The sequence below is a fragment of the Lathyrus oleraceus genome, chromosome 6 (genome assembly GCF_024323335.1).
Source record: "Lathyrus oleraceus cultivar Zhongwan6 chromosome 6, CAAS_Psat_ZW6_1.0, whole genome shotgun sequence".
In the NCBI taxonomy this organism is placed as follows: domain Eukaryota; kingdom Viridiplantae; phylum Streptophyta; class Magnoliopsida; order Fabales; family Fabaceae; genus Lathyrus; species Lathyrus oleraceus.
In genome coordinates, this window is record NC_066584.1 from 239,114,225 (window position 1) to 239,127,523 (window position 13,299).

The 13,299-nt window shown below is 33.3% G+C and overlaps 2 protein-coding genes across 2 annotated transcripts; both read right to left on the reverse strand.

Moving 5' to 3' along the window:
• Positions 1-9,438: 9,438 nt before the first annotated feature.
• Positions 9,439-9,984, reverse strand: LOC127094951 (uncharacterized). Its single transcript, XM_051033707.1, has one exon. The coding sequence runs from the start codon at positions 9,982-9,984 to the stop codon at positions 9,439-9,441; it is 546 nt and encodes a 181-aa protein (XP_050889664.1).
• A 455-nt stretch (positions 9,985-10,439) lies between these two features.
• On the reverse strand, positions 10,440-12,621 carry LOC127094952 (uncharacterized). The gene is made up of 5 exons (XM_051033708.1): positions 12,435-12,621; positions 12,260-12,365; positions 12,118-12,130; positions 11,877-12,021; positions 10,440-10,804 (listed from the first exon to the last, which is right to left on the reverse strand). The coding sequence occupies exons 1-5, from the start codon at positions 12,619-12,621 to the stop codon at positions 10,440-10,442; spliced, it is 816 nt and encodes a 271-aa protein (XP_050889665.1).
• Between the last annotated feature and the right edge of the window lie 678 nt (positions 12,622-13,299).

Here is a 13,299-nt window from a genome sequence, read left to right on the forward strand (position 1 = left end):
AAAGATAAAATTCATGAAAAATAGAAAATCAAGAAAATAAAATATGGAAAAATAAAAATCAGATGAAGAAAATTTTAGAAATTATTTTGGGGTTTTTTGGATGCAAAATGAATTTATTATGAATTTTTAAAGAAAATTCAATTTAAAATAAAAAAGGAAAAAGAAATAAAATCAGAAAAAACACAAAGCGTTGGATCTGACCTCATTAATTGACGTGGCGAATCCAACAAACCTCAAGCTAGGGTGCACGATGGAAATTAGTCAAAATAAAACACAGGATTGAATTCAAAATGGACCAATCAGAACATTTCATATTGCCAACGTGTAAGCAAACTCAGATGACCTAAGATAACTCTGGTCATCTTCCCCGATGATCCCTCACCGGAGTTTCATCGTTTGGTACATTTAGAACATGAGACTACTGTAAGGGCAAACTGTCATACAACATACGATCATAGGTTTCGATAATGACAAATGACCATCATGGATGAATCGGCATTGTCGATTCCACCTCTACAAAACAAATGCAACATATCACCTATCATATCCTTTTCTTTGCTCATCTAAACTGTTATATTTCATACAACATATGTGGATAAAATATGGTCATGACAAAATGCATGAAAACCACAAAAATATGAATTTTTGCAGATTTGCAGGGTTTGAGTCGACCACAGGGTTGGCACATAACATAGTGCATTTCCCACGGGTCAGCGCATAACATAGTGCATTTCCCAGGGGTCAGCGCACAAAAGGCTTGAGTCGACCGCAGGGGTCAGCGCATGAACAACGGGTCAGCGCACGCCGACCTATGGTCGACGCATACTGTTGTGCTTTTCAGACTGTCCAAAACTGCAGGCTATGAGTCGACGCATAGACCTGCTATGGTCGACCGTTCGTGCGCAAATTCAGTTTTTAAGTATTTCTCACTCTGTTTGAAAAGCTGTTAAGTCGGTTGGTTGGTTTGTTACTATAAATAGAAGTTTAGTTACTTGTATCAACTAACATTTTGATAATTTGATTCAAGTGTTCAAAGAACAAGAAAAAGTGAAATAGGTGTCCAAGATTCTTCATCTTCATCTTCAACATCTCACAACATATCAACTACACACAACCATTTTTGAAGTGCTTTGTGATTGGTTAAAGGTGATAACGTTCGAAGCCGAGATTGGGGAATCCGGTTCGGGTTGAAGCTTGCGACAGGTTTTTTCTTGAATAAAACCTTTAGGGTTTTGTCCTCCAAGACTGGTTTGATTTTGGGGGTTTTTGGACGAATTTCTTCATCAATTTTCAGCTGAGCGAAGGTGATTGAGAAAAGGAAGTCTTCATCAATCTAGTAGCGGATTCAGTGATATTGAAGGGAAGATTTTGGGTTCGAGTTGTTGTAGTTGAGATCAGCCGGGCCGAGGGTTTGAAGAACTGAGGGTTATTCAACAAAGGGGTTGGAATCGGAGGTCTATCAACAACAATCGAAGGACTTAATTCACCTTGAATCAAGGAACAAGGAGTGGAAGCAACATTCAACGTCTTGAGAGTTCTGTTGTATATTTGCTTTGCAATCCTTGTATAAACGATTAAACTCAACAGGTGATATCTATTAAAGCAATCTCAATTCTAGTTTTAGAATTGAGGGCAGACGTACCCCGAAGCGAGGACGACGGGGGAACTGCCTCGTCAAATCTTTGTCTTCTCTATTTTTCAGCATATTTGTTTTGGCTTAAAAATAAGTATTTTTGTATAAGCACTTTATCAAACCTTGATATTAATTGAGTAAGAAGTTAAAACTCTGTTTTTGAATCCAAAGTACAATAAGAAATTGTACTAGACTAATTGGAATCACTTACTCAACATAAATATCACTTGGAGTGTTTTCGCACACCAAGTGTTTGATAATTTGCCTAAACCAAAATTATCTTAGTTGTGTATCTAGTTTGGTTTGCTCTTTGAATCATTGGAACTAGGAATCCTAGTAAGTGAAACAAATCATTGATAGTGTGACTAGTGTAGTGATTCGTATTCTATATTATCTCTAATCCATATGCTTGACGCATATCCGGTTTTCCAATAACAGTTTGTTTTAGACTATATTTTCCTCGGTCGCTTCCGCACTTAAAACCAATTTTCAAAACCAGTTTTTTAATTGGTAGCGCCGACTCAAATTTTAATTGAGATCTATTCAACCCCCCCCCCCCCTTCTAGATCCGTGCCATAGTCTAACAACTACCACCAATATGATCGCCTCCTCATCACGAATTCAACCTCATGCTCAAAAGTCATTTATCTAAACTGAGCATGTAGAATTTCAGAGGAGTTTCAGAAATAAGCAAGCCACAAAAAATAAAATAAAATGATGTACATGATCAATCAACACCAGATAAGTTAGGGGAAAGCATCAAAGAGTGAAGGACTACATTGTGGTAACTTGTTTGAGTTTAAATGATGCTCAGAACTACATTATCCAAATGGTGATCAGAAGTTGATGAAGCTCGATCTGGTCAGGGCACTTCAGAAGGTTTTAGAGCTTGGGAATTATTTCAAAAGCTTCAGAGAAGATCCAAGGTGCTAATAGAATCAAGAAGTTGGATTGAAACAAGTTGGAATTCAAAACACGGTAGCTCAATTTTCTGGAAAAGTTTCAGAGTGAAGCAGGGGTTTTTTGTCTCTCAAAAGCTTGATAATGAAGCAAGCATGTTACTCTATTTATAGGGAAGCAATTGGTGATCTCATACGTGCCAAATGATGCTCAATTCATGCAAAACGAATTTGCTCATGATGTGTGAAAAATGTGACTTACAAACCATCAAAATTCATCCAAATCATGCATTTTATGAGTCAATTAACTTATGGAGACTTGTTTAAACATGTTTAGGTCCAAAACGCATGATAATTAGGCTTGCAATTGATATTAGTGAAGTTCAAAATTCTGATCATGGTGATTTCTTCAGTTCCAACTTACCATGTTTAACTCAATGGGGAATCTTGCTCATGAGGCTTTTTGATCCCATTCTTCTTGTAATTTGTTGACATCATATCAAAGGTTACAACGTGCCAAGAAAGGTTTCATTTGGATGCTCGAGCACAAAGTTATGGCATGTTCAAGTTGGCACAAAAATCTGATAATGTAACTTAGAAAATTCTAAGTCCCACATGGTTGAACATGACATGTAATGTCTCAAAGAATTATATGTCCTTTCAAGCATAATTTGACTTTGATCCTTGAAGAAAACTTGTATAGTCCATCATAAATGATATTGGCAAAAAAGATCAGCCTAAAATGTTGAAAATTGAAGTAGTTGTAATCCTTGAAAGTTGAGAAAAAGTCACTTGAAAATAGGTCAAATTTCACTAAGTCCACAAATGACCTATAATGTCTCCAAACTTTTGATGAAAAGAGACATATGTAAAAAGAACAATTCAAAAATATTGAGAATTGAAGGAGTTGTGATCCTTTGAACTTTGACTTGAAATGCTAACTTTTTTTGTCCAACCTCTTGGAATAAACTTGTGCACTTGGACTTTCCTTGCATTTCAAGGTACATGGATGATAATATAAACTCAAAATAAGGTGTCCTTTAATGTCTCTTGATTGAATTGCTCAAAGTTTGAGGTAACTTGTTGAAGAATGCATGGAAATAAACACATGAACCTTTGACTTTTCTTGAAAAGTAAGCAATAAGGCTTTAAGATACTCTTGATCAAAATGAGATTGAAAGATGCTTGAGGACCTTAGAGATCATGTCTTGAGAGATAGCTCCTTGAGAATCAATATTTGACACACTTTGACTTGAGGAATCAAAACAAAAACCCTAGTTGAGGAACCATGCTTGATACTCTTGATGAAAAGCTCTACCTTGCACAATAAACTTAAATAAAACAAAACACATTTTTGCTATGTTTATTAGTGGTTAGATAAGCAATGAATATATAAACACAAAAGTAAAATACCAACAAATAGGTTCTTGATGATCCCTGCAAAAGGCAAACCCCAAAGATGAGAGGGAGGGGACAAAAGTGTGATCATGCTTGTATGCAAGGATGCAAATTATATATGAGATCTTAGGGTGAAAATTAGGGTATGACAGATACACGAGGGATGCTCGCCTTCTCACTTTCTCAAAATGATAGACAGATGTCACCATGGCATCATCCGTAAGTTGAGAATCTCCCTCCTTTGTTCCTTCGAGAGTACTCTGAGGTTCCTTAAGCGACTTATTCAAGTGTTTCACCTCTTCATGTTGAACACGTGTCTGAGTGGTCACTCTTTCGAAAAACACCTTCAGATCATCCCTTCTCACCTTTATCTGCTTTAACACCACCCTCACCTTCCCGAGAGCGCTTGTTTAGTTTAATCACCCCGGACTGCATTCTCTATAGGGTGTCAGAGCTTTTCTCTCTTAATGATTTTCTCACCAAGAAACATCTCATAAGTTAGATCTCCACTAAAGTTGACAATTGGGTGGGAGACATAGCGAAAATCATCTGATAATCACCTATGAAGTTTCTGGAAAAGGAAAATAAATGATCGGCAAAAGTAACAGCGTCAAAGGTGGGGTCGGTCCATAAAGAAGTTCATAAGGAGTCGGAGCATCCACTAATCTCTCTGGCCCAAGCCTCGCCTCTTGGTTTCCTAAAGGCCCATAATAACTTTTTTTTCCCTCTTAGGAACCTTATGAGGACGAATATCTATCGTCGAAGAAGTTTCACCTTGCATCGTCCCCCGGGCGTGAGTGGTACCCGCTGTTGAGCCACGTGCATCTTCACCAGATGATCCCTTTTTTTAATCGAGGGGCACCAACATCATCTCGCCTGCCAATAACAAACCGTTAGAGTGTTCCATAATAAAAAGTATTTGTTTGTACCTAGTGCCATACCCTAAATTTTTTACCTGCATCAGCATAGCATAATCGATCCATTTTGTCATACATTTCATTATTTAAAAGCATTCATCAGGATTTAGATGAAAAGTCAGGAATTTTGGCATTTCATCTAGTCTTTATGACATTCATTCAGTCATTTGTTGATTAAGAAATAAAAAGATTTGATTTCTCAAATCTCAATGCATCATTCATTCTGTTGCATCTTATTTCAGAGGTTCAGAAGACGATAATCAAGAGTGTTGTCATCGTCTGAATCTTTATAGGTTTTGTTTGTGTTTGAGAATCAGCAGCAAATGGTCCAAGAGCGATTCATTTGCATCTGATTATTTGTTCACAATTTTTCAATCAGCAATTCAGTTAATTCACGAGAAGTCTGCATTTTATACTCGTCACATCATGCATTTTTTTTCGTATAACACTTAAAATGTCACTTGGAATAATTTTTCTGATTTACAGACGAACCGGTTGAATTGTTTCTCGACTGTACGTCGAATTAGCGGGCAAAAAATATTCAAAATTGAGCTTGCAGATATGAATATTCTAAATCTACGGTTCACGTAGTTTAATATGGCGTTCTCGTTTTGATTTTTCGACTATTTTTTATGTCACATTTTTATCCGCGTAAGCCTTTTAATCGGTCAAAATGTATTCCAAAATTTGATCAAAACCTGTATATTTTCGATAAGTTTATTTTGCACTGACCATTTTAATACAGTCGATTTATATTTTTCAGACATTTTCGCACCCGTTTTTTTATTCATTTTTATCCGATTATTTTTGTTCCCTTTTTCTATTTTTTTTAGGATGTTCATGTTAATTAACTAAATATTTTCATGTTTTCAGTTTTAGCTAATTTTAATTATTTAAGTTAGTTAGACTTTGTTTAAACTAATTTTTATCAATCATTAATTATTATTTGGTTTTCATGTTTTATTTTATTTTTAATTAGTTTAAAGTAGTTTATCATTAGTCATATAATTATATTATTATCTTATATATATATATATATATATATATATATATATATATATATATATATATATATATATATATATTATATATATATATATATATATATATATGTATGTATATGTGTGTGTGTGTGTGTGTGATGGAAAGGAATTCCAACCACAAAATAGAGAAGGCCACGCGGCCAATATTGGTCCATGGAAGAGGAAAAAACGTTTTTTTCCTTGTAGAAACACACAACTTGTACTCTCACACATCTTTCTATATCGGCGCATGCTTGTAGGGGAGTAAGAAAGTGAATTTTTTTATTATGTTTTTCTTCTTTTAAAACTTCATAATACTCATTTTCTACACAAACACTTTCATTCATAAAAAAAATCAGAATATCTCTTCTACATCACTACAAACCAATCATCAATTTTCTTCCTCTCTTCTTCTCCCACCACCATCTCTAAAACTACACAAATACCAAAAACCATTTTTTTCACTCCTCACTCCATCCATCATCATCTTCATCTTCTTTCAACAACCTTCACCTTCTTGCACACACCTGCATCGTTTTTATCTACTCAAAAACATCACCACCCAGTGAAACCAACCACCATTTCCTTCCAAAATTATCCCTTCCACCATCGACAATCATCATTAGCTTATCACCATCGTCATCATCAAACGTCAACCTCATAACAACGGCGATAAACAAACACAAACAAAACGCAGCTCCACAACAAACCTCTTATCCACTCAACTGAACAATAACAGTTTTGAAATCACTCACCACCTTCATCACAGCTTCCTTCTCCATGCTCTGTTTGTCGAAATACCACCATCACAGCTTTTGTATTGTGTTTGCAAAGTTTTAATTAAGTTTTGTGGAATCTATCTTTTGTTAAGAGAAGTAATATTAAAATAGAAGAGTTTGAGAGAAATCAGTGAAAGAAAAGTTTTTTTTCTTAGATGGAATTTGAATATTGCTGAAGCGAACTAGGGAAAAAGATTTATTAATTTTTGACTTTTTCTCCACCCCCTTGCCATGTGTCGACGTTTGAGTCGGAGAGCTCTCTTTTTTTATATAAAAAAAAACAATAAAGATCCCTTTGGGATCACGTTAACTCCCCTCAAAACCTTCTTTTTATTTTTTGTTTTATTTTTGTATTATAATTGTTGTTCTATTTCTATTATTATTAACTAGCGTTCAGACGGACACTCCCGTGCCCGTCTGCCCGCTTTTTTTAATGCGCACAGCAGAGAAAAATAAATGTTTGTTTTTCTTTTATGAGGTTTATATTGTATGTTGCATTAAAAATAATATTATTACACTTTGAAAATGATAAACAAAGATATTCATAATTATATTGAAGCATGCAAAGTATTATTGATACTGTGTAATCAATGACGTTCTTTAAGAGGAATGTCGAACATGAAATCTTTATTCGAAGTATTTTCTTTTTCCCTACAATTGTTTTTCGTGGTAAAGAAAAAATGTAAGACTCTTCAATTAGAATTTTTTTAGAGAAAAAGATAGTAAAATTAATAGTAAGTAATGTAATATAGTTTTTTTTACCTTATAAAGATTCGAATCAATTCTTCGTACATCCCTTTATCAATGCGCTCTTGAGATTTAAAAAACTACAAATAAAAAAATGTCATGTCATCAAAGAAATACATTCAAAACATTTGACTCGTTTGAATATAATATGGTTTATTGTGGCACAAATAAATACCTAGAGAATGGAGATACTTTGTTTTAGTCTAGATTTGGTAGAACAACAACCATGACTTATTTCTGAATTACCTGGATTTCGGGTAAAAAAGGAAAATAATGGATTTAGTAAATATATATGGTTTTATTTACATAAACCATAAATATAAGTTAAATTCATGCATTCAAAAATATTCTAGAGTAAAAATATTCTTAAATGAATTAAATAAAAACCTCTCCATCCTTTGAGATATTATTTCTCTTTTCACCATTTTCCAAAGTTGTGTTTTATCTATTATCACTGTGGAGCTCCAACCAACAAAGTAAATTTTTAGACGTTTGATCTATTTCAATAAGGATAATAAAAAATGTTAGTGAAAGAGTGGTGAAAATGCAAGAAACAGTTTTTTATACGTATTGCAGAAAAGGTAAATACACGTTATTGTCGAGTTTGTCGATGGATGGAATTGTTTGTTCATCCTTCCATGTGTTCCATTTATCTTCAAAGTCTCCTATCTAAAATTTATTGCATAATAATAGTGAGAATAAGTATGACCCAATTGATATCTAACATAAAAGCATAAAAGAAATGATTAAGTATAACTTACTTTTATGTCGAAGCAAGTTTCAACATTCTTCTGTCTCAACTCCTTACATAATTGGAAGATTTCACTGTGTTCTAGTTTGAATGTATATTAAAGCAAAATAAAATTATATTTAGTTATGATATAAAGAATACAATATAATCTTGGTATGTCATGTAACCAAAATGGGAATCAATCTGTGGACAATTTTTTAATGTACTTTATAAATACTTGCGGGTGCGATAAAAGAATTTGTTTAAAGATTACATTTTTTGTGTAGTCACCATCTTCTCCTTTCAATTTTCCTTCCCTGATTAAAACTCTTGTTGTAGTCCGTGAAATACCCATGGATAAAGCCACATATAACTGTCAATGACTAAAAACATGTCGTGGAAGATATATTCCAACATTTGGAATGGTTTGTCCTTGTGATTTATTTATTGTAAATACAAAACTTAGTCACACAGGAAATTGCTTTCTACTAAGGACAAAAGGCAACCCATCACTTACAGATGTTTTTATTATAATTCTGGGCAAAAAAACTTATTTTCCTACGTTATTTCCTGTCAAGGTTTCCATATCCAACATATTCATAAATAAACCAAGACATAATAATTGCGTCCCTATTACACAATCCATATCTAGAATCTAGATTTCGTAACAACATCAATGGTGTACCCTTTTTTATCTTTAGAATATATGGTGGCAAACTACATTGTGTAATTGAGTTTAAGAATTCTTACTGGTATAAATTATGATTATCCCCTTCAACCTCGTCAAATGACAACAAATTATGTTCTTCTCCTGGAAACTGGTCGATAATCATATCATTCAATTTTTGGACATCATCATTTATTGGTGTCAAAATAGCTCTTTGTACCATATATGGGGCATCCCAACCATGCAATTATAAATTAGGAAAAATATGTTGGATAAGTACTTGTATGGAATGTTCACCTTCCCATGGGATTACAATCTGTGAAGGTAACCTCACCATGTCATCTGGTTTGGTAGGTTCAACACCATCACCAATGCGAATAAGAACTTTTGCAAACTCTTGATCATGCAATGATCGCATATTTTGACGCAAACGCAAAATATTGGTATGATCCCATAAATGAGACTGAACAATACACACTGAAATCATTTGTGCCTTAGTACCTTTTCTTACAACAGGAAGAACTTGACGAAAATCTCCCCCCATGATTAGAACTTTTCCACCAAATGGAGCACTATTACTACAAATGTCTTATAATGATCGATTTAAGGCTTCCAAATAATTTTTGTTTGTCATTGGTGCTTCATCCTAAATTATTGCGGCAACAACTCTAATGAGATTTATAAGATATTTTTGCTTTTTAATACCACAAATGGAACTCGATTGCATATCAATAGGTATCTTAAATCGAGAGTGTGCAGTCCTACCACCGGGCAACAATGTTGCAGCTATACCAGATGATGTAGTTGCTAAGACAATTTCTCCTATACTTCTTAAACTTACCATTAATGTTCGATAAAGGAATGTTTTACCTGTTCCTTCTGGACCATCAACAAAAAATACCCCACTGTGTTTTTGAACAATTACACTCATAATGGTTTTGAATGCAATCATTTGGTCATTATTTAACTTAGCAACAAATTCAATATCTTCATTGGGGATATTGACCTCTAAATCCTCTTGTATGAGACTTGGAATTGCATCTCCGTCTATTGTATTAGGGGGTAAAGATGGGAGATCATAATCTTCAATTTTTTTACCGTGCACGTTTAAGAGTTCATTCAAGTCCTTCAACAACATATTAGTCAAGACTGATTCCACAACATTGTTAGTTGTTTGATAATCCTCTGCCATATGTGTAAAAACTCATTCCAAAGGCCTTTAACATTAGTACATTCACAAAATATTAAAATTGTCATAAATAACCTCTGTAAAGCATATGGCATTCGGAGACTTGTAACCTCAATCAAACAATCACGAATATTATGATTAGTCTCTAGAAATCTGCTATTCTCAGTTGATTTTTTGAATGTATTGAAAGTTGTGTCATCATTTGTAAGAAGATATTCCCAACTGGTTGGACCTGTGACATGAGATAACAACAGTCGCAAGTAAAACTTATCTCCCTCCGAAGGTGATGCCATATAGATTCTCCCGATAACTTTTCTTGTTAACCGCCTACGATGCCATTCCATGTCTCGCTTGTCCCAACAATAATGCTCTGGAATATCTATATACAGACAGTTTATTGCTTGTGGATCCCGTATATTCAATGCAAAGAATTGTGTGAGCATTTTTTTGAAGTTGCGTTAAGTATTTAACACATCTGTAATTCGTTGATGATCATAAAAGCGCACTTGATGGCGGTTCAGCAAGTGGATCTGCAATCTTTTAACCAAAAAATATAATCTGTAAAGAGTGAATCGAAATATTTTCCATAATGCCTCGGGAGCACAAATCCATCTTGCATCAACATATTGTTGAACTTCATCCATGTATGATCCTTTATGAACCTCCATAGCCACACGATCAGGGCCCTTGTACACATATTTGTATAGATACTTATTACTTTTAATGCTACTGCAAATCTCTACATTAATGTGATAATCATACTTTAACAGTAACCAAGGGTTATAAGGAACCACCCATCTATTATCGACAGACCTATCTCTACCTTACAATATAGATTCATCAAACCTTCTCATATACTCAGGATATGAGTCAGTGTCTTGACGTGTTTCATCCAAGAATTGTTTGGGATACCTTTTTTTACAATGTCCGTTTTTCATACATTTTGGTGCATCTGTGGATTTTCCTGCATTCTATTATGTAGCTCATTATCGATGTCGTAGTTGTACATATTTTAAAAAGTGGATCCCGTGTCCGTTTGTCCGTTTTTTTAATAAATAAACGCGTCAAAAATATATATGGTATTTTATTAATTTTGATTTTAATTAAAATTATTTATATAAAATTTTGTGATATGCTTATCCTTCTGTTTTTAGTACGTAAGCAAACATTATAAAATACTCTCTCTCTTTCTTTCTCTTTCTCTCTCTCTCTCTCTCTGCTCCGTTTTCATATTTTTCTCAACGTATTTATTTATAATTGGAGAAATAATATTAAGAAGCATATAATTTTTTCAAATGAAGAGTATTTATTGCAACTGTGGTTCACATTCTAATTTAGGTATTTCTGCTCTTACCATACTATCATAATCTTTTGGGTCACGCAACTTATCTTTACTCTCTAAGACCAACAACATATGCACATGCGGCAGTCCTCGCTTTTGAAATTTAGTTACATACATGTAGCTTTTAACTTTTCCCAAGACTCCTTTATTAATAACATCATCCTTCAATTGCTCGAATTTCAAACGAAATATTCTTGTTAGCAAATCTGGACGATCTTGTGGTGTTTAAAAAGGGAAAAAGTTCTGATGTTATCTCACTCCAAGAAGGGTTACATGTTATTGTTAGAAAAATACCCGGTTTACCTCCATTAAGAATAATAGTCATGTCATCTGCGTAACGTTGTGTCATGTCTCGACGACTGCCAATAAATGATGATGGCAAAATTGTTATTTTTCCAATGTTTTTACAATGATTCATGAAATGCATTAGTATTAGAATACATGAATGATTAGCATTAGAAGTATAACTAATTATTAATCTAAAACTGTATATCTATACTATATGAATTTGTACATGTATTAGTTTCACAAACATGCAAAGCATCCTGTAAACCTTGGTACAATTCATCACTTATATCACTTTGGTGCTCTTTAATCCACTTTAACCTCCATGATTCAATTTTGATATAATTGTCTACAACATATTGTTGCAATAGTCGACCCGCATTTAACAACTTTGATTGATCATTTGGGCGAATCTACAGTTGATTGAAGAAAATGTCGGTGCTAAATATAAATTTTTTTAAACAATGCTTAGCCAAGTATACTATTTACTAAAATTAATCTAAATTTACCTGAAGCATGTAACTGTAAATTAATCTAAATAATGCTTAGCCAAGTATACTATCTACTAAGAAAGTTCAAGAGACAGAGAGATATTATGATCCTTTACAATTTGTTGTGTTGACGTCCCAACCATGCATCCCAAATGGAAACAATATATGGTATTGTAAAGGATCATAATATCCCTTTGTCTCTTGAACTTTCTTGAGATTTCCATCATGACGAATGACACTAATATCCCTTCCATATTCCATAGAATCTACATCATATCCAACAATAATTGTCGAAACTTGTTATGCAGATGGAAGATTGTATTGATGGTAATTACTTGGACGCTCCTTAAGTATGAGACTGCATTCACTGATATTTGGAAGCAATGACAATTGCTTGAACCTAATTACAAAAGGATTAAATTGACGGAGCATTTTTTGTAATTTGTGAACTACATTTTGGTGCCGCTGTGGATTTTCCCGCATTCTATTATGTAGCTCATTATCGGTGTCGTAGTTGTACATATTTAAAAAAGCGGATCCCGTGTCCGTTTGTCCGCTTTTTTAATAAATACACGCGTCAAAAATATAAATGGTATTTTGTTAATTTTGATTTTAATTTAAATTATTTATATAAAATTTTGTGATACGCTTATCCTTCTGTTTTTAGTACGTAAGCAAAAATTATAAAATACTCTCTCTCTTTCTCTCTCTCTTTGCTCCATTTTCATATTTTTTTTAACGTGTTTATTTATAATTGGAGAAATAATATTAAGAAGCATACAATTTTTTCTAAAGATTTTTTTATTGATGTTAATTAATAAAATGAAAAAAAACTATAATGATGATTATAGTAGGTTATCATTTCATTATAACTCATTTGCTAATAAATAAATACAAATTAATAGTAAATATATAGAATTATAAAACAGGTAAAGTGTGAGAGGATATTTTAAAGAGATTAATTACTATGCACTGTCAGTGTAAAAAGTTTTACACCGTCGATTTATCACCATCATCCGTCTGCATTATTTTATAGATTTTTAAAATAAAAGTCAAATTTGTTTCAATATTCAATGCTGATAATTAATTGACGGTGTAAAATCCTTTTAAACTATCGGTGTACTTCAATTAAATTCTATTTTAAAAGGAAGATAATAAAATAATTACTTTTTTATATTTTTCTCAACGTATTTATTTATA